This window comes from Mauremys mutica, chromosome 9 (assembly GCF_020497125.1).
Source record: "Mauremys mutica isolate MM-2020 ecotype Southern chromosome 9, ASM2049712v1, whole genome shotgun sequence".
Taxonomy (NCBI): Eukaryota; Metazoa; Chordata; order Testudines; family Geoemydidae; genus Mauremys; species Mauremys mutica.
In genome coordinates, this window is record NC_059080.1 from 68679399 (window position 1) to 68705285 (window position 25887).

Consider the following 25887-nt stretch of genomic DNA (forward strand, 5'->3'; position numbering starts at 1 on the left):
CTCCCTGCACCTCCCAATCAGCTGTTTTGTGGCATGCAGGAGGCTCGGATGGGGAGGGGTGAGGGCATAGCAGGCTCAGGGGAGGGGGCGGGAAGGGGTAGAATGGGGACAGGGCCTGTGGCAGAATCAGGGGTTGAGCACTGAGCACCCGCTGGCACATTGGAAAGTTGATGCCTGTAGCTCCAGTCCCAGAGTCAGTGCCTATATAAGGAGCTGCAGATTAACTTCTGAAGAGTCGCATGTGGCTCCGGAGCCACAGGTTGGCCACCCCTGTTCTAGTCAGATCCTGGAAAAATTGGAAAGTCTCACAAGTAAGAGCAGAGCTAACTTACATTTGTGGGTGTTAAAAGGGCTTAGAATTCAATTTTTCCACTTAAGCAGCCAACACACGTGAGCCTCATCTGGCTCCTCTGTGCCCAGGCTCCCTATTTCCATCTTTACCTTTAGACTGAGTCTAATGGAGGTGAGGCTTGCTGGCCAGAAAGGTTCACCAATGCAACAACAAATTAGGATCAGTTATACAACTAGGCATCTGGAGTAGCTAAACCCAGCTCCTGTAATTCAGTGCATCATGGACAGAGATAGGGAAGAGGATCTGGTTCCTACTGACTTCCCCCTCAACTTCTTTGAGGGTTGTAGGCAAGGAGATCTATCTACCATCACAGGGCAAGCAGTGACAAGATCTTCCTCCTCCCAATATCTGTGGTGAATTAAGAGGTGAACAAGGGAAGGGCACTCTCTTAAGAGGCAGCTCAGCTTCATTCAGTCCCTCTGGTTTACTGCCCTTAATGAACACAAAAAGAGAACCACCTGGGAATCAAGGTTCAGTGGCACTTGGGGCTGAGCCTAGTTAGCTGCTTTGAGAGCTGTACTGACATACAGTACACTCACTGCAGTATATAGGGACTAAAATTTCAGAGCACTACTTGCCCCCTCTCTCCATCCCAGAAACACAGGTCCCTGCCAAAGAGTGAGACTAGTAACAGCTTCAGAGTCAGGGAGCTACAACAGCTCTCTGATGGCCCCTTCTTACCTCCTGTGCTCAACATATCTTGGTGCGGGAGAGAACCTGGCCCATGTTGGCAGAAGGGTTACAAATGCTACTGACTATGCCAGCAGTGCTTTATTAAATTTCTTGGGTTCTTCTTTAAAGGGGCTCTCAGAAGTTACAAGCTTTATTACCCATTATCTGCCACACAGAACCAGAGCATGTAGTGCTACTTTCCTACATAGGTGCGACTCCTCCACATAAAATCTCCTGAAAATCACCACCATTTTCTAGAAATAAATGATCAGATTTCCTTTATTCCTGCTATTGCAAATAAGCAGGTATCAATGTTGACAACTTATTTTAATGAGAACCAGTCCTGATTATCTCATACTGGTGATAATTTAAATCCTGGACAGATGCAGATGTGCTTGTTATGTGGAACTGTCATTTTCTTCTACTACTAAGTTAACATACTAGTTCACATAAGTTTTAAATGGTCTTCGACTTGTGATAAACACAATGGGCTCAATTCTCCATCATTCTGCATCTTATGCAGACAGTTACGCTAATGCACAATGTGTATAGGACTCTACTGAAACAGAATGGGAGCATTTTATCCACACTAAGTCTGTTGCCTTGCACCAGAGCGGACCCCAAGTCACAGAGATACATTTGCTCACAGAGAGGTGATATGAGGGACCCAAGAATCTGCTCTTTCCATACCTCCAGCCCCACCCCCAACTAATTACACAAAAATGCTCTCAAACATGTAGAAAGGCAACTCAGTGATAAGCAAACCCATCAAGTGCTCTTCCTTGGAACACTTTGCTGATACACTCTGTTCCTAAATTATATCCTCCGGGTGTTGATAATAATGCTGTTTAACTTGTCTTTTCCCACACTTCAAAAGGATACCTGGGGGGGCCGGAGGGGGGGAACTGAGATCTCCTCAGGTACATTTTTGAAAACACCTGCCACTAGGTGCAATTTGGGGCACTGCAAAGACAAAATATTTGCTCTTCAAACATATTTTTGAAGCCTTAGGGATAAGTCATCCACGGCAGGACAGGTTTAGCAGATTGCAGAGAGGCTTAGCTCCATCAGGCTAGGAAAAGAATCAAGAAAACCATCCTCTCAGTTGGTGGTAGAATTTTAACAGGTGGCTCCCAGGAGTCCTGCCCACAAATACTCACCAGCACATTGCTGTGATACCTTGGCATCTCTGACTGCTCATAATGCACTTTATTTTTTCCTTTGTACAAAAAACAAATATAAAATTTAAATCCAATACAAAGTGAATACTAGCAATGACAAGTTTACATTACAGTAAAATAGGACGTCAATGCAAATGTGTTATCTATCAAGACATTAGTTCTTTAAAACTTTACCTCAGTGGTACATGCATTATATAAAATAAACTGCTAGAGCTTTTCATCTAGTTCCACAAAAGATACCCAATCAAGCCATTCAAGGGCAAAAATAGTATTGAAGGGACATCTACAAACCCAAAGACATTTTCCACAGAAAAAATCAATGCTAACAGAAATGGTTTGTTTAGTCATGCTCTTGTTAAAACCCTCCCACAAAAGCTATGCATAAAATTCTTAGGACAGAAAAAGCTCAGTAAGTTTGTTAGCATAGGCAACCATTCAGTAGTTTCAAAGAATCTTTCAGACATTTTGAAAAGGTATCATAGTTTTCAATTTGTATTTTCCCATAAAACCAGAACTACATTGACTCCTTTTTCAAAATCTAGTCACAGCTGACTAAAAACTAGTTCTTGAGTGAAGTGAAAGAGTAGTGTACAAAAATATTTAACGGAACTAGCAAGGATGTATCAAATGAGTCTCTACTTTGCTTCTTAAGGAAAACCTTTTCCATACTCAAGGTTTGTTTATTTGTCCCATAAACAAGACTGCACCTGAGGGATAAAATAAAGACCAATATTACTATATATACACACATATCCAATTTGTAAGTATTGTAGAGCATTCACTGAAAAATACAAAATTTACAGAATGCGTTCAAATAAAATCTAGGTAAGAAAGCTGTTTCACACTCCATGAGCTTGCTTTGTTTTGGTTAGGGGAATTGTAGATTAACAAATTATTTGTTTTCAGGTGAATTTGGAGTGTATATGAATATAGATTCTCCCAAGGACCCTCCCATACACTTTAAGGTCAGAAGGGACCATCATGATCATCTAGTCTGATCTCCTGTGGAGTAGGTTTTCCAGTTCTTCTGGTTTATTTTAAATGGATTTAAAAGCACAATACAGAAGCATATCCTATTTTGTATTTGTTTTAGCAACACTTACTGGACAGCTTCAAGCTTTCCCACCTAGAAATTACAGTTTGCACGTACCCATTATACTATATGAACTCAACTTGCATGCAAAATAATACAAACATTGCTTACCTGTAGGATTGTGCCGGATGAAAAATACAAATGGTCTATCTACTATAAACCAAGGAGGGGAGGACCTGGCTATTAAAATCGCAGCTTCCAAAGAAAGTTAAAGAGAAAAATAGGATGGAAAATTAAACAAGTCAAACACGATCACACTATAAACAGTGCAAATATGAAGCATCGAACAGGTTTATGATTTCCATTAGATATTTGTTTGCTCCTTTAGGCATTCCATTTCACTAACATGCATCAGTTTATCAATTGTTTTACATCACCAGTGGCAGCCTGGGTCAGCCACATGAGGCCATTTTATCCAATGCTATCTATTGCAAATGAGCCTTCTTATATTGCTCACCAGAGCCACACAATCCATAAAAAAAAGGGAAGAACTAATAATTAACATCAAAATTCAAGATTGTTCCCCTACAGGAAAACCCAGCTGCCATCTTAGAGCAGTGTTGCATAAATGCGTGCCTCTGGAACAGCACAAGGATACATATTAGGAGCCAAGGATTTGGCCACTAGATTTTAAACTTGATGCTGTTCTATCGGTAGCCAGTGGAGTAAAGAGACGTGTTTACAATTTGTGGAGGGCTATGTTTAATTAATTCTGTACTGACCCAAAAATTCACTAACCCCTTCCCCCTCCCCCCCCAAAAAAACCTCAATGGTAAAATTCACTTGATTTTTTACTGTCCTTTCTATGTGCTTCTGCTGAAGTGATCTCAATTTAAGCACTCACAAAAGATTTCCTATTTCTGAGAAAATCTAATTAATTTGTTTTAGTACAGTTACTTTTAATTCAGGATTAAATTAAACCAGAGAGAGAAAACTACTTACTTGTTGCTGCAGAAGCTTTGGTTCCATCTTCACTAACTTCAATTTTTGCTTTTTGTAAAATATGAGATACATGAAGGCTTTCCGTTCCTGTGTGGTGGAAACAAGAACAGCACTTGTGTTAACATGCAGTTATACATTTGTTATACTGTATGTAAAGCTGGCTTGGACCGAGGGGTTCAGAGGGTGGGAGGAGGATCAGGGGTGTGGGTAGGAGAGTCGGGATGCAGGCTCCCGGTGGCACTTAACTCAATCAGCTCCTGGAAGCAGTGGCACGTCCACCCTCCAGCTCCTATGCGGAGGCGCAGCCAGGCGGCTCTGTGCACTGCCCTGTCTGCAGGCGCTGCCCCCGCAGCTCCCATTGACCATGGTTCCTGGCCAATAGGAGCTGCAGAGCTGGTACTTGGTGCAGGGACAGCATGCTGAGCCTACTAGCTGCCCCTACGGGTAGGAGCTGGAGTGGGGACATGCCGCTGCTTCCGGGAACCACACAGAACCATGCCTTAGCCCCACTATGCCACCCACCAGACTTTTATTAGCCCAGTCAGCAGTGCTGACCGGAGCAGCCAGGGTCCCTTTTCGACTGGGTGTTCTGGTAAAAAACCAGACACCTGGCAACCCTAGCAAAGATTGAAATCACGGTGGAAGCAAGAGGACTTTGTTCTATTGTTATTAAGATGCAGTTGCTCGATCTGACCACTACAGAAGCAGTGAATCTGATGACACCAAGCAGAGAAAGCAAACAATATGCTGCATGTAAAGGAATGGATTAGCTGGACTTCTGCATGACTGTTTCTTATAACACCATAGTATATCAGTTGTTAAACTGAGAAGTATTCACACAGGCACAATGCATTTGTGTATACATGCCATTGCAGTGTTTGCACATGCATGTGTATACATTAAAACAAACATGGTGATGGACAATGTCCAAAAATCAGAATCTATTGCCTTAATTTTATTTAGTGATACAGGAATCAGTGGCACAATTCACTCACTGCTTAAGTGCATTATGTTTATGATGACATTAATAAAATAAATGGGATAGAAAACATCTAGGTGACTAGGGGACATATTTTACTGCAAAGATGATGCAATACAAATCATTTTAAAAAAAAAAAACTACTGATACCCTTAAATTTTATGATTATTTAGTGGTTTTAAAGGTAAAACTGAAAATTTGTAATCTGAGAGAGTAATTTTTTCTTAAATACAGAAATTACAGCAACACGTAACCAGGAATGCAATTTTAATCCTGAGTGTCTTAAAAACTGTTAAAGTAGAACACCTTGCTTCCAATAAAATAAACGAACAAGGGCTGACAATCGCAATAAACTCACGTGATTAACTCAAAACAAATTAACTTGATTAAAAAAATTAATCATGATTAATCAGTTTTACTTGCACTGCTAAACAATACCACCAATATACATTATAAAATATTTGTTTTTCTACATTTTCAAATACATTGATTTCAATTACTACAGATTACAAAGTGTATAGTGCTCATTTTATATTTTTATTACAAATATTTTCACTGCAAGAAAGATAAACAAAAGAATTTTTTCAGTTCATCTCATACAAGTACTGTAGTGCAATCTATCATGAAAGTGCTACTTACAAATGTAGATTTTTTTTTTAACATAACTGAACTCAAAAACAAAACAATGTAAAACTTTAGAGCCTACAATCCATTCAGTCCTACTTCTTGTTCTGCCAATCGCTAAGACAAACAAGTTTGTTTACATTTACGGGAGATAATGCTGCCCACTACTGATTTACGTTACCTGAAAGTGAGACCATGTATTTGCATGGCACTGTTGTAGCCAGCATTACAAGGTATTTATGTGTCAGATATGCTATACATTCATATGCCCCTTCTTGCTTCAACTTGTAGATTGCACTTTTATTACAGTGCAAATATTTCTAATAAAAATAATAATGTAAAGTGAGCACTCTACACTTTGTATTCTGTTTGTAATTCAAATCAATATATTTGAAAATGTAGCAAAACATCCAAAAACATAATAAATTTCAACTGGTATTCTGTTAATGTTTAAGTGTGATTAAAACTGCAATTAATCGCAACTAATTTTTTTAATTGTTTGATAGCCCTAAAAGGGAACTTAATCTTTTACTTCAAGTGGAAAAGTGTATATGAGATATAAATGAGTTGTGTTAACAAGCAAGGTCTTTTTGTTTTGGATGGGTTTTTTTTGGAGTAACTAATCAGAAGTCTGATGAGGACATAAAATTCATAGACACAAGATATCCAGTTTTCTTTTAGAAGTCAGTGCTCCATTGTCAGAAAGAAGAAAACGTTTATGGATCAGTTATGTAGTTCAATGACTGTTCCATTTTTACTCAGCGTTACCATCAATTTGGCAGACATCCTTCCTCTCTCTCAAATCCATTGATGTAAAGTTTATAAAACATAAATTGTAAAAGAAAAAGTGCCTCAATTACATCTTCCATTATGGTCTCATCCAACATTGTTTTTTTTTTTGTAAGCCAAAAGGAAAAATATTGAAGAATATGTAAGAGTGTTACTGTGAAAATGCCTCATGACATTTTACTGGCTTCTCGCAAGTCACACCATATGTTTAAACTTTTTGTGGTTAATTTAGAAGTTTGTCTTTTGGTGGAAAAGTTTCAAAGCAGCAGGTTGTTTTAATAATTGCAATTGTAAAACAGTAGTTCTAGAAAACGTGAACAAAAACCAGAAGAAGAAGAATTTAAACAAGATAACCTACTTGTTATTTTTGCAAAGTTTGCCTTTGACTGCTCAAACATATCTGTAATGCCAAGTACTTTCAGAGGCTCCTTTAAATCTGTTTCTGCTACTGCTGTGAACCTGATTGAAGCATATAAAAGAGAAAAGATATCAGAATTATGACTAAAAGTTGCTTTAAGTGCTGAGGAGGACTATAGAAGAATTCCTTATTTTGGGGGCTGAGAGGGAGAAGAGATTGGAAGATAGTAGTACTCACTTGGGTAAAATAACTTGCACTCTCTTTTGTATCATGGTTGTCATCCAGCTCTGTATTGTTTTTGTGCTGATGTGAGGAATGATGGCAGAGAGAGGGGTAGTGCTTTCTGTAGGCAGAGCAATCAGCATACTGATGCTTTCGCCATGGTAAGGCAATTCAATTATGTTATACCACAAGTCATTTGGGGTACTTGTTGTGCCTAAGGAGAGGGAGAGAGAAAGAGAAGCCATAATTCTCAAACAGTTAAAAGCCTTCAATCTCTGATATTAGAAGCAGCAGTGAGTAAAAATGTTAGACCTAGTGGCAAAGCTATACTATTGTAACTGTAAAGTCTTGATATCACAGTTGGGTTACCATCTTCCAGTAGAGTTCACTTACATAACAAGCATGGAGTCTATATAAATGTTACATTTTGATAATGCAATGCAGATAGCGCAAAAAATCTATTCTATGGCATCTCAGATTAGTTTCTACAAGTTACATGAATATTACTTGGTGGATTGTTGGAGTTCCTTTGAAAATATAAAATAGCCATGCTGCAGACTGCTTCAGAGTGTCATCAGCATCTACTGAAACAGTAGGGGGTGGGAGACACGATGGAAATAACAAAAAAGACTGTCCAAAAAAGAGTAAGAGATTCCTTTTGTAAAACAGACTCTTTTCCTCCAAGGACTATGGTACACTGGGGATCAGAAATGGTCTTTAACAATCTCTACAAACTGCCACACCATCTGCCTTTAAACCCCATTGAATCTTGTGCTGCTTCTAAACAGAGTAGAAGAGCCTACTGCTACAGTTCACCAGGGAGACTCCCCTGGAAACAGTAAGGTAGGCAAGTAAAGGAGACTGGCAACTATAAGAACAGAGGGCAGCAAAAGAGAAGCACTTAAGAACTTAGATACTGCCCTGGAAAGGACTGCCAGCAGTTCGTAAGCACATGATGAACAACAGACTGTAGCAGGCCATTGGCTATCTGTAATGTGCAGTGGGTAAAGAAACATGGGGTCTCATCCAAAGGCCACTAAAGTCAATAAGGGTCTTTCCAGTTTTTTTAAAAGATGCAAAATCCTATTAGTGTTTTAAAAGACAGTTTTCAGTATGAGAACATTCAAAGGATTGTTGAACTTTTTGGTCCCACATGATGCTACTTTAGCAGCAGTTTATTGTGGCTAGACATAAATCCAATGGTGGAAACTTCTGCTGCAAGTGACAGTGGTGCATCCTATAAAATAGATTTCAGCCATACTGAATAAAACTTTTCAGCATAAACACCTACATCCAAATTATGCTAGTATTCAAACTGCTGCTGGTAATCAACCAGGGACCATAACTACTCTAGTTAAGACCATAATGACATCAGTAGCATACTATTACATGAGGTTTCCATATCACTTGGAAACAAACAAACAAACAAAACCAGACTATTTTCTTGCTTGTTCTGTTACGGGATAGGAGGACATGAAACTGAAAGTACTATGGAAAAAGACTAACAGGGCTAACGAAAAGCACAACAGGCTTGTTTACCAGTTGGAAAAGAAAGTAGAAAAAAAATCTAGCTACTTGAATGGATCTTGATCAGTAAAAATTATATATGGAGACAGAGTAAAAAGAAAATGTGGTCAAAAAGGCTAAGGGAGCTGAAAGCCATTTTATACGTTCCAGGACACCATTTCTCTGGGAAATGGACTAAAGTTTTCCTTATTTTATTGTTAACAGAAAAAAGGAAGAAGTTAACAAAGTTAATCACAAGCTTGTTTGACAATAAATGTCTCTTCTCACAAAAAGGAAGCAATAAAAAGACATCCTGAAATGTATTCAAGAGTAAAGAGATTTGCACAAATAGCTCCTATTGCTGGTAAAGCGTGACACACCATTATAGGCCTCCAGCCAGCTCAGCTCATGCTAAAATTCTCAAAAGCCCCCTTTAGCTATCAAGACGTTAATTGGTGCTCTAACAAACATCATAGGTGTTAGTCCATGGAGGATTTCAGCTAGCACTTTATCTACAAGTGTCCCATGTCACAGGATTGCATTGCAACTTGAAGATCCATTAGCAATCGGAGAGTCTTTCCTATGTCTAATTACTAGCATTTTATTTTGAAAGCTAATTATTTTCTTTACTTTTCAGTGGAGGCTGATAAACCTATTAGAGTCTGTGTCCTAATCGAAGAGATTCTTTTTTGTGACAAGGAATCCCTTATGAACTGGAATTCTTACTATCATCAGCTGGGTGGACAGCATGCTGCCTATATATCTAGCTGAAAAGCACTTATTTGTAAGACTATGAAAGAAACTCTTCCCTCAGAGTTATGCTGTAGGCATTTAGATTCTGTTTTAAACATTGTCTTGAGTGGACAGTCCCTTTATAGGGCTGCCAACTTTGTAATATTTAAAAACCAGACACCAGTAGGAGTGCCAGAACCTCCCCCGCCCCACCTCTTCCCCCCAAAGGCTCCCCCGCGTTCACTCTTTTTCCCATGTCTCCCCATTGTTTGCTGCTTTTCCCCTCTTATCTCCTGCTCCCTCTCCCTGGGTCAGCAGGGACTCGCAGAGCCAGGGCTGGGAACTGCAGCCACCGGATGCAAGTAGGAGGCAGCCCCAGCTGAGCAGGGGTTGGCACAGGTAATGACCCAGTACCTCCCCCACCCTCTGTAACTGGACTTTGGACTCCCAGTCAAGTCCCTTTTTCAACTGGACTTTCCAGTCAAAAAACGGGCCGCTGGCTACCCTAGTTGAATAGGGTCCCTCTTCCCACTCCACCCTTTTTTCAGTTAATATCATGGCTTTTTAGACAAGTGCCAAAAGAACAAGTTTCATTAATTTGAGCATTGACCTGCTAAACCCAGGGTTGTGAGTTCAATCCTTGAAGGGGCCATTTAGGGAACTGGTGTAAACATCTGTCTGGGGATTGGTCCTGCTTTGAGCAGGGGGTTGGACTAGATCGGGGTAGGCAACCTATGGCACAAGTGCCAAAGTCGGCATACAAGCTGATTTTCAGTGGCACTCACACTGTCCGGGTTCTGGTCACCAGTCCGGGAGGCTCTGCAATTTAATTTAATTTTAAATGAAGCTTCTTAAACATTTTAAAAACCTTATTTACTTTACATACAACAATAGTTTAGTTATATATTATAGACTTATAGAAAGAGACCTTCTAAAAACATTAAAATGTATTACTGGCAAGTGAAACCTTAAATTAGAGTGAATTCATGAAGATTCAGCACACCACTTCTGAAAGATTGCCAACCCCTGGACTAGATGACCTCTTGAGGTCCCTTCCAACCCTGATATTCTATGATTAAACCAGACTTAAAGGAGTGTCTCAGATGAGAAGAGCTGGTCTATCTGCACAGACCACAAGGTGCCAGAGACTGAGATTTGGGACAGAGTCACTACACAGCAGCAACATCTCTCTACACTTCCCACTCTGCATCAAAATCCACATCTGCCAGCCCAAATTGATGAGGGATTTCTGTACCAGAAAATTAACCTCATTAGCAGAGCCCTGCAGCCTTAAGACTGTTTGCCTGAAACCAGCTCATTACAGAGATGGTAGTAGGGAGCCGTTAGCTTACCTCTTTTCGCAGCCCACCTCCTTTTCCAGCTCAACTAAAGAAAATTTTTTCTCTGTCTGAGTAGCTCCTTTACATCATTAGGCTTACAGTTCTCAAACTAGTGGTCCACAGACCAGCCTGGTGATTACATGTTTCCAGGTTCCCTCATTCACATGGCTAAGTTACATTTAAAAACAGCACCACACACTTACTTCACCATACTACGTTTCCGTGCAAACAGTTGCTGTAGTTGCCATAGGATGCTGTGATCTTCAGAGCTACAAATGGGAGTGGAGGTGTCTACAAGATGTTTTTGCTCTAACATGCTTCTCACACTACTAAGAAATCCGAGAATCTTTGCATTCATCTGTATTAAGATACCTAACCTGAAATAGGAGTTTCAATTCTGCAACAAGAATCTTAACACTTTCCATCTAAAGACCTTGAAAATAATGGCCTTGGTTCTAATCACAGTTATGACAATGTAATAAAAGAGTTACTCGCTATTTACACCAGAGTCAGACCCTATGAATTTTAGGGCAATATAAGAATGGTAAGCAAGACCTGACCATGATGTGTGGTCCTTTGCTGAAGTATAGATACTACATATTTCACTCCGTGATTTTCATTCACATCCCTCAAGTTTTATTTGTCTAAAGCATTTAATTTTTGCTTTAATGTGTAAAGATTTTCAGGACATGGCCAACGTACAAAATAGTTTCATATTTTTTAAACCAAAGAGTGATTGATTTGTAAGCTCCTATGTTGGCTAAGCTAGCACATTTTTAACACTGATCACTTACAACACAAAAAATGGAGGCAATAAATTAATGTTTGCCCTCTTGGCTAGCTAGTGGTACATTCCTTACCAGTAACATTTTTTCAGATTTATTTCTAAATTTATTCCTTGTAACAGTGTTTAGTGCATACGAAAGCAAGTTACAAATAGCACTTGTCTAATCTTAGAACACAGGCAGAAAACATGCACACACTTTTATAAAAATGCTGCCAATGCACTATGAGCCTGACCAGCAAAACCCGTTTCAGTACTGGAACTCTTGAGTAGAGGCTGCCTGTCATGTGGGCTTCTGTTCTGGTTTTGTGACAGGCACAAATAGAAATTAGGCTGAACCCAGTGAACTCCTTTTCACTTGCAATTCAATTTAGAATTTAAATGCTGGCCTCCAGAGGTAAACAACTAGTATACTAACCCTGAGCTACTCTGTCCCTTGGTTCAATGGTTATTGTCTGCAAAACTGTTTCCAGTTGTCTACTACTGCAGAATCTAAAGTGAATTTAAGCATGCTTTGTGTACACTTCTTATGGCCTGCTATTAAAGAAAGAACTCTGTATTTTAATTTTTATTTGCTGATTTTTAAAACATATTCCTTCCCACAATATATGGGTAAAATACAATATAAAAACAAAGTAATTCTAAGTTTTTTTTACTTTAGATAGGTTTTTGATTAAGGACAGGACACATTTTATTTCTTCTTATCTATTTGGCCAAAGGTTTTGAACAGGAGCATCTAAAACAATGCACCTAAATAAAAGTCACCCGATTTCCAGAGGTGCTGACTATTCATAGTTCTCCATGTTTCATCCAGATAAGATAGGAGTTTAACCAACAGTACCTTTCAACACAAATATCTACTCATAAACAGGAATGCTATGTATCCCCCCCAAAACACACACATTAACCTTCTTTCCCTACATTTTGAAAGGAGTACAGGTGCAAAAAGTTTTGCGTTTCATTTACAAGAAACGAGCTCCTGAGCTTACCACAGCGGAACAGAGACAACTGGGCCAGCATAGGTACTTGGTAAGTCTTCCCATCAGCTCCATTAAATGTGCGTTTCTTTGTATTTTCAGGCTGAAAACGTGATTTCCATAAGCCCTTGAAATACACCGCATTTACCAGCACAAGCCTGGTCAAAGCACCATCAATAATGTCTGGAGATAAGAGATTATCAATCATACCTGAAAATAAGATAAAAAAGGAAGGGGGAAATTGAGCATTTTCTGTTGCAATGTAAGCCAGCTGGTCATGATGAAACAGAGCCAATGTACTTTGTAATTCACTAGGTAACATTCATTCTGAATTGGAGCAAAGATGGCTGCTAACTCCAGCCTGAAGAATTATGGCTCTGCTCATTTCAGGGCCCGCTGACATCAGTGGAGTCATTTTACTGAGTACAGTAGCAGCTGCATTAGGGCCTTAGTCTTCACTAGTGAGGGAACACTCTAGCACCCATCTAAGGAGTTGTGCTCAGGCAGGGCCTTATTTAGCAACATTTGTGGTGTTTACTAAACTAAACAATTAAGGCTGAATCAGCCACAGCCTGGAAATGAATAGTTAAAAGGAAAAATCTCCAGCACTTGTTGCCACCCATACATTGCCTTCACCACAATCAATGACACACTGCAAGCATCCCCAGTATGTCACTTTCATCTCCTGAACTCTAGCCTCAGCAATATGTGGATAAAAGTTTGAATAGTGGTTGTGTTTGGTTTTGCAGGGTTTTTTTGTTTATGAAAATAACATCACTGGAATTAGTTTCATGGAAGTGACTCTTAAAGGACAATAGACACCATGCATCTTCAAGTAGTTAGACAAGATGCCCCCAAGTTTTAAAAAAAAAAATACAAGGGACAAATTAAGATGAGATGATTCAGTGTATTCCCACCACTTTTAAAAAATTTTTTACCCCCTCTCTCAAACTTTAGTGTCTATAAAATAAGTGTTTAACAGTTACACAAAAAATTCAACAATACCTACCCCTTGTTTCATTTTTCACCCACTGGTTAATGGAATTGCATGCTGCATTTTGGTCCTCAAAATCCACAGTCTTGACACTGCACTGAAACACTTCTTTGTTTCTTGTAACAAAAGGCACTTCCATTTTAAAGCCACTCTTTGAAAACACTGCATTAGCAACTGTCACAATGTCTTTATTCTTCTTGGAGACTATGGCCTTGTTTATCTTCTTTAATACTTTACCAACTCCTAGTTAGAAACAGCAAATTTTATTTAGAAAGGAAAATGAAAGAAGTTTTAAAGGAGTTAACTTGTATCAGTAATTACTGACATCCACACACACATTAACGTGATGGGGTAAAGAAAGAATACCAATGCCACTGACAGACATTCTTCAACCCTCATCTGAGCAACAGGATCTCTGACTCAACTGAAGGACACTACTTTACAGTGAAGAATTTGGCTCTTTGTCTAATCCTTGTACTGTACATCCAAGTCCTGGTGTAGTATATCAATCAATAACTTTCTGGTATGGACAATAGTTAAAATGTTTATTCTAGAACAGGTACAAACAAATCTAGATAAACTGTCATCAATTACACTAGAGAGCCACAACATAAATTAGGCTGCAATATCCTGACCTATGTTGACATGTTTACAGCACTGCAACTTAACACGATACTACAATGTTATTTTGTGGGTGAGAGTCCTCATCTTCCCAGCAGCTACAACTGAATAAGGATATTCATTCTGGCCACTCACAGCAGGACCATAAGCACAGGAATAAGGGTAGTTCCCAAGAGGCAGAAGTCATGGGGGAAGGAGGGACTAAGACCATAAACTGAAAAACTAAGGTTGTCATTTTTGATCCCTCCATTCCATTCAGTAAGGAATAGGGTGGGAAATAAAAAAAAGTTTTCTGAAAACTGTGTGCTAACCAAAAGAGAGAGACACCTTTGGAAAGTTTTTGGAACAAATTAAAATTAAATTTGAAGACTAGGCTACATTAGTAAGGAAATTCAGTATTAGACTCCAGCCTCTAATTAGAAGTAGAGTATTTATCCAAGGGTATCAACTATTAATAGGTTGCAATATGCTCCATGAAAGTCTCTCATATATGAAAGAGTGGTCTTCAAAGGAAGGTGTTATGACTGGTAAGTGTAGCCATGCCCTTAGAGCAGCACAGGAAAACTACTACATTGGGCACACCTCAGTTCTCCCTGTCATTAATGCTTCTAAACAAGACACAAAAAAGGAGCTGAGAAGGGAAAAAAAGAAAGCAAAAGATTCAAAAATGACCATTTCGGCTCCATGTAATAGTTGGGCCTGCTGGTTATATTACTGTGAATCTTTTAGTAAGATAGATCACATGATGTCCGTGTGTTCACAGTCTTCAATATTATGGGCATATTCTTTTGGTGAGCATACCATAACAGATGTTTTCACGCTAGGCTGTGGCCCATTAGCCGTCCACTGAACTTTTGCTGGTGGCTGCTCACATGGTACTGGCTCTCCTCCTTGCTTCCAGCTGCTAAATTGCATTAAAGGATAGCTAAAAATGCTTTTAACGTTTCCCTAGAGTTATCTTTCCAAGTAAGCAACTTTTGTAGCTGTCACAGGGTTATTAAGTATCAGAGGGGTAGCCGTCATACAGGGTTATTAGGCAATCATGAACAAGAGAAGAGGAGGTACATGCAAACATTAAAAATAGGTGGTGGTCAATGAGAAATTTTATGTTAAGATATAGTTCACTATAGAAAAGTTTGAGAACCTGTCTCATGTGTCTAGGATTGTTAGACTGACTAGTTCAAACCAAATAAATTCAGTTAGTTTCAATTCTTCAAAATTCTTGCAGCTAGCGATGTTCAGAAAACTCAAAGTGCTTTTAAATTCAAGATTACCCCATAAAAGGATTTGACTCTTCAACATATGGATATTTTACTATGCAACAATAAATCATTTAGCTGTACCCTAAACAGAAAACTGCACAGCAAAGCAATTAAGGATGGGACAGTGTCTTACCAGGAAATATCAACATCGCTCATTCTTTATACGTCTGAAAATACACTCACCTTTTGGAAGGTTTCACATTTCATAAACACAGTTCCTTTAAGATTCTGTAAGTGCCAGCATTCTGTGCTGTTGTTAAGCCTTACTGGCATGCTAAGAAGCAGCAAGTAGTCTCACCCTACTCTCTAGAGGAAAGGCACTGGTAGAGGAATAATAGGGATTCATGCCAATGTCAGGAACAGAGACTGAAAGAAAGGGGTGTTTGAATAGAAAAAAGGCCCGGGAAAGGCTAGAGAGTCTGGGATCTTGACAGAAGAAACAGAAGCAAAGCCAAAAAAGCATCAAAAGATCCAAAAGAGAGCCCTCCAACTAAGTGGGCTCAGAGGCCTATAAGAAACTAAATAAAAATATTTTATTGCCCAATAATTTCTGAAATCTTGAATTAAAGGCTGTTTTAGTACAACAGGAATAGAGGCATTGAAATCTACCCATACTCTGCTGGCACTGGACCTCAACTTTGTGCTGCAGAGATTATCTGTAAAGCTAAGAGGACTGTTTAGTCTCATTCATTTCTTGGCCCCTCGGCTGAAACTCTCAACAAAGGTCTGTATCCTGGGATAGTCCCAAAACATATGAGCCAGTGTGACTCTAGGAGACCCAAATCTCCAGCAGAAATATATTTTGGCAAGGCCACACACTGTAACCTACACAGGGACCAGTATGAACAACAACAAAAAAACAGTTACTTACCTTTTGTAACTCTTGTTCTTCAAGATGTGTTGCTCATGTCCATTCCATTCTAGGTGTGTGAGAGCCCACAGTTGTCGGAGACTTTTGCCTTAGCAGTATCCATAGGGTCAGCTGTGGCGCCCCCTTGAGTGCTGGGCTCATGCGTCGGTACTGCCGACCCTACACTCTCTCAGTTCCTTCTTGCCAGTAACTCTACCAGAGGGGTTGAAGGGCAGGTAATGGAATGGACATGAGCAACACATCTCGAAGAACAATAGTTACGAAAGATAGGTATCTGTTTTGCTTTTTTTTCCCCCCTTCAAGTGCTTGCTCATGTCCATTCCATTCTAGGTGGCTCAAAAGCAGTATCTATAGAGGTGGGCTCGGAGTTCAGTTTCACGACTTGCAGTACTGCCCTACCGAAGCCAGCATCATCCCAGGCCTGCTGGGTAAATGCATAGTGGGAAGTAAACGTATGGACGGATGACCAGGTGGCCGCCCTGCAGATGTTCTGGATATGCACCTGGGCCAGAAAAGCCGCCAAAGAGGCCTGCGACCCGGTCAAATGGGCGGTGACAATCATCAGGAGCAGCACCTTCACTTGATCATAGCAGAAGCGAATGCAGGTGGTGATCCAAGAAGAAATTATTCGGGTGGATACAGGGTGTCCTTTCATCCTGTCAGCCACTGCGACGAACAACTGCGTAGACTTACGGAATGGCTTGGTCCTGTTGATGTAGAACATCCAACGTCCAAGGCATGCAGTCTATGCTCCTCCTCTGACTTATGCGGCTTTGAAAAGAAGACCGGTAAGTAAATGTCCTGGCTTGAATGAAACAGACCACCTTGGGCAGAAAAGCCGGGTGTGGTCTCAACTGGATTTTGTCCTTGTAGAAGGCCATATAGGGTGGTTCTGAGGTGAGCACCTGAATCTCCAAGACTCGGTGGGCTGAAGTCACTGTGACCAGGAATGCAACCTTTCAGGACAGGAGAGAACAGGAAGCCAAAGGCTCAAAAGGTGGACCCGTGAGCTGCGACAGCACCAGGTTCAAGTCCCACAGAGGAACAGGATCCTTGACATACAGGTAGAGGGACTCAAGGCCCTTGAGTAATCTGGCCATCTGGGAGATCCTCTAGGATTGACCAGTTGATCGCAATCGACCGGTTGGTGACATACTGATGTACAGATTAGGTAGAACAAAGATCTATGAAGAACTGCTAACACTCTTGAGAATGGCAAGACAAGGCACTCCAACCTCATGGGCAGTAAGAAGGAATAAGAGGTCATAGGGTTGGTGGTGCCTAATATACCGATGCATGGGCATGGCACTCAAGAGGGCGCCACAGCTGGCCCTATGGATACTGCTAAGACAAAAGTCTCCGACAACTGTGCTTGTGGGCGCACACAAACCTAGAATGGAATTGACATGAGCAAGCAAAGAAGAAATAATTTTCTGCCAGATCAGTCTTAATCGTAGATCAATAGTACAGTTTTAAAATGGTTTGCCCACAGGCAAGGGGTCAATAATACACACCAATCTTAGTTCCAGTCATGATACAAGCAATCTAAATTCAGGAGGCTTTTTTGGGTCAGGAAGTCATAACAGACTACAGATGTTCAGGTGAACCAAGAGAGCTCTCTACACATCACCAGTTCTGGAGTCTCTGGTGTTCCCAAGCACATCAGGATCAAATGCGTCTTTCAAGAGATGGGTAAGCTGCAGGTAATGCCATGTAGCTGGACCAAGCAGATGGTATTGTTGTTGGAGGGGTGCTTGGAATGGCAGAGACTGATTTTCTGAGATCGAGAGACCCAAATTATCCCTATATCTTTCTACACCCTCCACATAAATAGTTGATAGGTCACCCCAAAGCATGGCATCAATGTCAGTGAGAAGGGATGGAATTTGAATTTTCTAGCTAAACTGAGTCCATGTTTATCTGGTAGCCTATACTGTAGGGGACATTTTATGAGCTATGGCCTTCTCTTAGTGCTGACCATACTTTGCATCACAAGCCAGTTTTAGTAAACAATGTAGCACAATTTGAAGAACCTCCCATTAAAATATATTGTCCTTCCAGCCTTAAAAGTTTATGCAGGTTTTTTATTAAGTGATTCATAACAACAAATAAAAACTGACCATTTACGCTGTATCTCATCACAGTTGTCAGCTGCTTCTTTGTCTTGCCATCAGCACCCAGCTGAAGTATTCCCAGTACAGATGCAATCCCATGTGGAGAAACCACAATATTCTCCTGAGGTCTAGCTTTGACTATCTGATTGAAAACTTGGATTCCAATGTCAGAGCCTAGTTCCTCAAGAGATAAAGGATTGAACTGAGACCACACAGATGTTAAAGTCATGGCGGTGAAGAGGAGAAGGAAGTGCCAGTTCATGATTTCTAAACAAAAATAACCTAAAGGAGACCAAAAAAAAAAAGTTAAGACCACTTTCATGAGCATAAAAATTCTCTGCTACACTTGCATGTTAACATTAGCTAAATGCAGTGTAGTTGTAGCTGGCTGTCTCTAACATTAGCTAAAGTCAGACACATGTAGTGGATGCTTTGTGAAAACTTCACATAGCTTTGCCAATAAGCCTCAAACCTCAAGTTCAGCAACCCTACCATTCCCTCCAGAAGCAGAGAGAATGACAATTGTGCTGAGTTATATGGTTATTTAATGATGTAGGTAAAACTCCATTAAGACTTAGTCCAAGTTCAGTTATTTGCACCCTAACTGACTCTGATCCTGGTTTTAAGACATCAAATTGTCACAACACTCATACAACTGGATTTAATTAATGAATAATTAATAATATACCAGTCTCCTAGAACTGGAAGGGATCTTGAAAGGTCATTGAGTCCAGCCCCCTGCCTTCACTAGCAGGACCAAGTACTGATTTTGCCCCAGATCCCTAAGTGGCTCCCTCAAGGATTGAACTCACAACCCTGGGTTTAGCAGGCCAATGCTCAAACCACTGAGCTATCCCTCCCCCATCTCTGCACTATAGAGTGCAGTACTTCTGATTAAGGCAAGTACACCATAACATCTTCACAAGAATACTTGATGCACTTGTACACACAATAGCCAATTGTCCATCAAAAGCAGAGATGCGTGTATGCACACATGACGAGGAGGAGAAGAGATCTGAAAACAGATTTGACACCTACAGTTAACTATGAAATACAGTAGTCCAAGTTACTTTAAATTTTTATTGGTTTACTTTAGGCATAAGTGGCATTTTTCACAGAGAAGAAAGATTAGTAACATTTGCTAACTTCTCAAAAGCTGGAATTGGGTTTTTAGTTTTTCCAAATATGATTTTCTACCAAGAGTCACCCAGTTACAGCTTATAGTAAAACATAATTGCATTTGAATGGTTCTGTATTATAAATACTACCTAGCTTTTATAGAGCAGTTTTCATTTGTAGATCTCAAAGTGCTTTACAAAGGATGCCAGTATCAATCTCATTTTACAGATGGAGAAACTGAGGCACAAAGAGGGCAAGTGCTCCAAGGTCACCAAGCAGGCCAATGGCAAGCCAGGAATAAAAACCAGGTCTGAGTTCCAACCCAGAGCTCTATCCATGAGACAACACTGCTTTCCTATGAAGCACAGAGGTTATAAAATAGATGCGTCATTGAATACAACTTGATATGGATAACTTGGTCCAGCATAATTTATGGAGTAACTGATCACCTTTTTTCCCTCTTGCATATTTGAAATGCATCATCCTACTTGCATATTTGAAGGGCTCGGATTTTTCGGACGTTAATAATGCTCTACTGCATCATCCTTACTCTCTTTTGAGGTCTTAGTTGTTCCAACTGTAAAACCTTCTTTTCCTTCACAGTAGGCGGCTTGTTTATTATTTGCACTAATACAGACTAGTGTGTATTCCAAAAACTAAGGCTCCAAAGCAGTAGCCCTTGAACATACAAAAGTCACTAGTTACCTGGTTCACTGAAGACAAGTTATAAAAATCATTATTTAATAAGTCTTTATATACACTCAATTAAAACTCAGATAATTTGTGCAATTCTGGCAATGTCCCAAATCAGCATTGTATTGAAATGTGTATAGTCATTTACATTAGGGCAAAGGGATTACAAAGTGGGTGTAAAACTCTACAAGGTCAGAATGGTAAGTTTGCACCCATCTTGCATGAGTCTAAATGATCACACGAGGCGCAAAGCAACAACGAACAATGTACTTGAACAACAGTGTACTTGAACTCTGCTAGAATCTTGGAAATGGAAAAACCAGAAATGTTGTATTTGTCAAGGCTATATCATAGTTCAAGGGACATTATTCAATCATGGTTTGCTCCTGTACTGTATACGGAACCAAGGCACAATTTAAATGCACCTAAGAATAGTCATGACCCAACCTAGTCCCCCAGCACAATTGTATTTGTAGTGTAGATGTATCCAGAGAGAACTTCATGGGTCTTGGTTTATTAAGTTATCTAGAAGAGGAATTCAGATTCAATATATACTGTATGCATGCATGTTACAGTCCTTAGTTTTGAGAGGAGATAGCTTTTTTTATTTTAGGATTTGGAAAACTGTTTGCCTATGTTGGTTTTAACTTCTTGCCTATCAACCCAAAGTCGTGCCCCTTTAAACTTAAACTTTTAACTTTTTTTTGAAAAATTTTATAACCTTAACCTTAAAAAGGATTGATGTATAAACAACTATTAGTTTGCAAAAAGGTGAGTTGGAGCTCTCTGAGCATACTGCAGACTAAACTGGATTTGAACAGTAGCAGTTGACAGAATTTTTAAGGGAAACTACAGAGGTAACTGAGATCCTATCTATCCACATAACAATACAACCATGTTAGTTACAACACAGTTGATGGCAATAATCTAGTACAGTTTCCTTGACCCGTACAGGTAAGATTTTTTCCCCCCTTGTTCTCCTCCCCTGAGAACCATGATATAGGCTAGAGCTGAACCAATTATAGGAAAAATTATTCAATCAATCAGATGAACTAGAAGCTGAATTTCAATCCATTGTGTTGACTATTAGTTTTGTTTATGAACATTCTTACTAGTAGGGTTTATTTGTACTAACATATTTGTAAACAAACCTAAGTGTCAAATTTTGTTTTGGCTAGCTGAGGAAGTAATAGACTTCCTTTTCAAAGTTTGTCCAGAACAAGGAGGAGGAGTGGTGGTGAAGGTGTTGTTTCTTTGAGTTAAGTCATTACGTCCTGCCATTTGTAGGCAAGCCAGGTTATGACAATTAAACTATGCTGGTAATGCCCATGTTAAGGTTGCCTCCTGGCCTATGTGCGTCTTTTTGATTGTGCGGAATAGGCAAATGACAAAAAACAGCAACTCAGTAAATGCACTTGGTAGATAGGTGAAACAGTGATGTAAATGGAACAAGATCAAGTGTCTGAACAATACATTGTCACTGAACATTATTGCCAAAACCCTAAACCAAAGCTTTTGCATTAACACATTTAAACAATATTAACAGGACATCAGATTTTACCCTTTGCAGGACTACGCAAAAACTCTAATCAGAGGCAATTAAATAAACCAGTTAAGGATATTGCTGCAATCTGCATGGCTTGGGACTGTGCATGTAAATGCCAATATGCAATTACTCTTAAACTGGATCCCAGAACTAATTATACAACAGGTAATTTTATTTATTTCTTTATTTAACAATTATGTGCCAGGCAAGGCCTGACTCAAGGGGCTTGGTAAAGAAAGAATTTAAAATATTCTAAAAATTCCCTAATCCTGTCAGCCTAGTTCCTCCCAGCTCCACAAACTGTCCTGACCCTCTCTCTGAGAGAAGCAAGAAACCAGGATGGGTGTAATGAAAGCCCTGTTTTCTGCATTCATCCAATCAGGGAACAGAAACAATACCATGTGACAAAAATGACTAGTCTTGGCAGATATGGCACAAGTACTGTTCACATCTATATGCTCAAATATGTTCATATAGACTAATCAATTAGAAATGCACAAATATGGAAAAAAGAATTTGCTTGTGAACAGAAAAATGGACTAGCTCATCAGATAAACTGTTATAAATAGCTCACAAAGGTCTAAGATGATGCCAATATTTTTCTTCCATAGTGTTTAAGCATGAATGTAGCAGCTTGCAGCAAATACAGAAGAGAGAGACCTTAATATTGATTTTCCATGTTCTCAGAGTCAAGTCAGGTTTGTTTTTTGCTTTTGTGATTCAGTGAACAATTTACAGTCTCTCTCATGTAAACTCCCCCAGATGTAACACCATCCCTGCCTAACCTCCCTTGTTAAGACAGAGAAACATGCACTAAAATGGCAAAGGGCTGGGCTAAGCAGGTGTCTACTGACTAAATGAAAGTTTTGCAAAGTAATGAGCATGTGAAAAACAAGTTTGTCCCCTGCCCCATCCCCCCCACCAGCACCCCTGGGGGAGACTCAGTGCCCCTTGTCCTATTCCCCTACCAGCGCCCCTGGTCTAGGGAAGGATATGGGTCTGGTCCAGTTTGGTCTGGGGAGGGATTTGGGTTTGGTTCAGTTTGGGCTTGGGAGGGATGTGGCTCTGGTCCAGTTTGTAGGATTCAAACTGGGGAGGAATGCAGGACGGGTCCAGTTTGGTCTGGGGAGGGATGTGGGTCTGGTCCAGTTCAGGGGGTTCAGTCTGGGGAGGGATGCGGGTTGGGTCTGATTTGGTGGGTTGGCCTGGTCTTTTGGGGGCACAGCTGGTCCTGGCCCTGATCCTAATCTCTGTGCTACAACTCTCAACCAAGAGACAATTAAAATGCCATAAGCTAGTGATTTTATGAGGGGTGCCTCTGTCCATGAATGCTACAGAAAACATCTTTATGTTAATGCCTTACTGAATACCAGCATTTAGAATGATCAATGGCATGCTGATTTACTTAATTAGTCCAGACAAATTCAAAGTACCACCCACATTTAACTCTAGTTGGAAGTTTAAAAATTTAAAAATTACCTGTAAGAGCAACAATGTGGTATGTATGCTCTTCAGCTGGTTAAAAAGATACAGGACATACTCCTTTGAGTTTTCACATCCCAATTCAATACCACACTTGTTGTGTGTGCACATGCGCTTGTTCATTCTCTCCCGCTCACACTAAATGTCAATGTTAATTTCTATACTGATATATTTCCCTTCCCCCACTACACACTTGGACACAAGAGGTCAAAGGAATTGCAATGTTTTGGAGCCACCAATCTATCTCAATCTCCTGAGAACATGTCAAATTCACTCATCCTCATACAGTGGATAGCACAAATTCAGAGATCTCTCCAGTCCCCAAATATTTCTAACTTAGTTCTCTTTAGTTTAGTCAGAGTTTTCCTATTCAGAAAGTGCTAAAATGGCCAAGAATCAAGAAGAGCGTAAGACAGGGTAGCCAAGAGGCAGACCGCGAGCAAAATCCGGACCACCAGACACTTTTGAACAGACCCCAAAAATCATATTTACTTATCACTGTTATTTTTTATTATTATTATTATTATTTTCTCTAGAGTCTGGACCTTAACTATATCTTGACCAAGAAATTTGGACCTTGACAAAAAATAATGGTCTTGCTCTTACAGCAGGGGTAGTCAAACAATAGGCTCTTCTGATGGCAGGACATTCTAGGCTAGTTGAGTCTCTCATGCCAACCCTTTGAAGAGTCACATGATGAGTCTGAGGCTGTAAACCATCGCCACAGCAGCAAGGAACAAGTCTGCCAGCCAAGTATTTTTGCACCAGTTAGGCAACAGTAATGCACAAGCAAATTAGGGCTCCCTTATTTTTTCCTTTTTATTAGTCAATGCCTTTATTGCAGCTACAGATCATCTGGACACAGGTAAACAGTGGACGACAAACATAATAAATCAGTTAAGATGAAATAAACCCAAAGTTAAAATCTGCCATTTAAGCTAAATATATACTCCTGAAAGAACCATAAAGTGCAACTATTAAAGGGGTCAGATCACTGGAGAATGACTTTTCTATCCCAACGTATCCTTGCCATGATGTAGTAATTTATAACACAATAGAAAACAATTCCAATTCTCCATTTAAATCCACATGAACTACTGGCAGGATGACTGGATCCTTCCAAGAAGAGCTACAGAGTTAAAGCCTATGGGAATTTTGCTTGAATAAAGATTACACCATCAGGCGCAAAAACGAATTCTTTAGGGAATCCGAAGCACAATGCTGCTTATTTCTAATTAGAGTGCCAACCATTCCGCTACCTTACAATTTAAATTCTTGTGACAGTTATACTACAAACTTTTGCCAGGATACCAGATATTTTATTTCAAGTTAATATTTTTACAAAGCTCGAATGCCTGAAGCTAAAGACAGAAGTTTTACTTTTGCTGCTAACCCTCTGTCCAGTCCTGCAGGAGAAATGCTCAACAAACTTGTAAATCTTGGTTGAGACTGGCTGTGCTGCATAGAACTGTTCCTTCAAAGCAAGTAAGACCAGAATCTAGCTGCATAGTGATGCAAGGCAGAGCAGGATGAATCCATAAAGAATATGTTGCCACGACTGCTAGTAGCAGTTATATCCTGTTGGCAAGTTCTTCTTCACACTAGTTAAAGGCTGTTCACAACTCTTCAATTGCCTAAAATTCTCAGGCTCTTATCTCATCTCCTTGCCCACTAAAGTTGCCAGCCTCATGCACCATTAGTCTCCTTCTTTTAGTCCTCTTTTTCTGTTCCATCTCTAGGCATGCCGTCTACCACCATGGTTCATCAGCTCTACGCATTCAAAATTCTTTTCTTTCACAATGCTCACCAAATGTGGGCAAATCCAACCAAACCCTCAAAGATATAAGACAACATTTATCCTTCTTTGGGGCTTTCCAGTGTCCTCTCAGTGTTATTTCCTCCCTTTTGTCTTTTAGGTATTCAGTACTCTGGGACAGGGAATGAGAAAATAGGGGCTCGTATGCCACCCAAGGACATTATTGTTGCCTAACAAATTGTTGCTTAACAAATGACAATCACTAGCTTTTCAGATTTGCCTGATTTGAAAAAAATGGATGAGTCAGGTGCAGTAGATTTATCTTGCTGCATCTCTTAAATTACATTGTTTACTACTCAGTAGCTGGAAGATTTAGTATGTGTAAAATGTTGCTAAGAAAAGCTGATTGCTAGCTTTTAGAATGTTTTAAAATAGTTATGTCACTTACTACTATATTAATCTTAACAGGGATAATAGCTTGCTGGCTGCATAAATTGGTTTAGTACATGCAGATCAATATATTTTCTTTGAACAATTTGGAAAGCTAAAGGATTTCTGCCTCAGACTTTTTACTGCGCAGCAAACCACATGATATACTATGTAGTAACTAAGAACAGTATTGTATTACCGTATGCTAGGAGACACAGTCATGGATCAGGATCCCACAGTGCTAGGCGTTGTACAAACAAAGAAAAAGAAGAAGATGGCCCCTACCTCAAGGAGCTTACAACCTAAGTATAAGACAAGTGACAACAGATGAATACAGATAGACAGGGCAGTATGAAGATAACAACATTACCTGCTGCATGGGGGAGTTGTGAGGATAAATACATTAAAAGATTGTGAGACTCCCATTACTATAGTATTAGCAGCCATGT

The 25887-nt window shown here is 39.8% G+C and overlaps 1 protein-coding gene across 1 annotated transcript in view; it reads right to left on the reverse strand.

The window, feature by feature from the left end:
- Positions 1-2210: 2210 nt before the first annotated feature.
- Positions 2211-25887, reverse strand: part of SERPINE2 (serpin family E member 2) — a 36906-nt gene continuing 13229 nt past the window's right edge. Inside the window, exons 2-9 of the mRNA XM_045031503.1 lie at positions 18420-18695; positions 13561-13788; positions 12564-12761; positions 7228-7426; positions 6991-7091; positions 4241-4327; positions 3410-3493; positions 2211-2912 (exon numbers count right to left, since the gene is read on the reverse strand). Of these exons, the coding sequence (XP_044887438.1) occupies positions 2875-2912; positions 3410-3493; positions 4241-4327; positions 6991-7091; positions 7228-7426; positions 12564-12761; positions 13561-13788; positions 18420-18675 (1191 nt within the window). The 5' untranslated portion in view covers positions 18676-18695 and the 3' untranslated portion in view covers positions 2211-2874. The remainder of the gene's footprint in view (positions 2913-3409; positions 3494-4240; positions 4328-6990; positions 7092-7227; positions 7427-12563; positions 12762-13560; positions 13789-18419; positions 18696-25887) is intronic.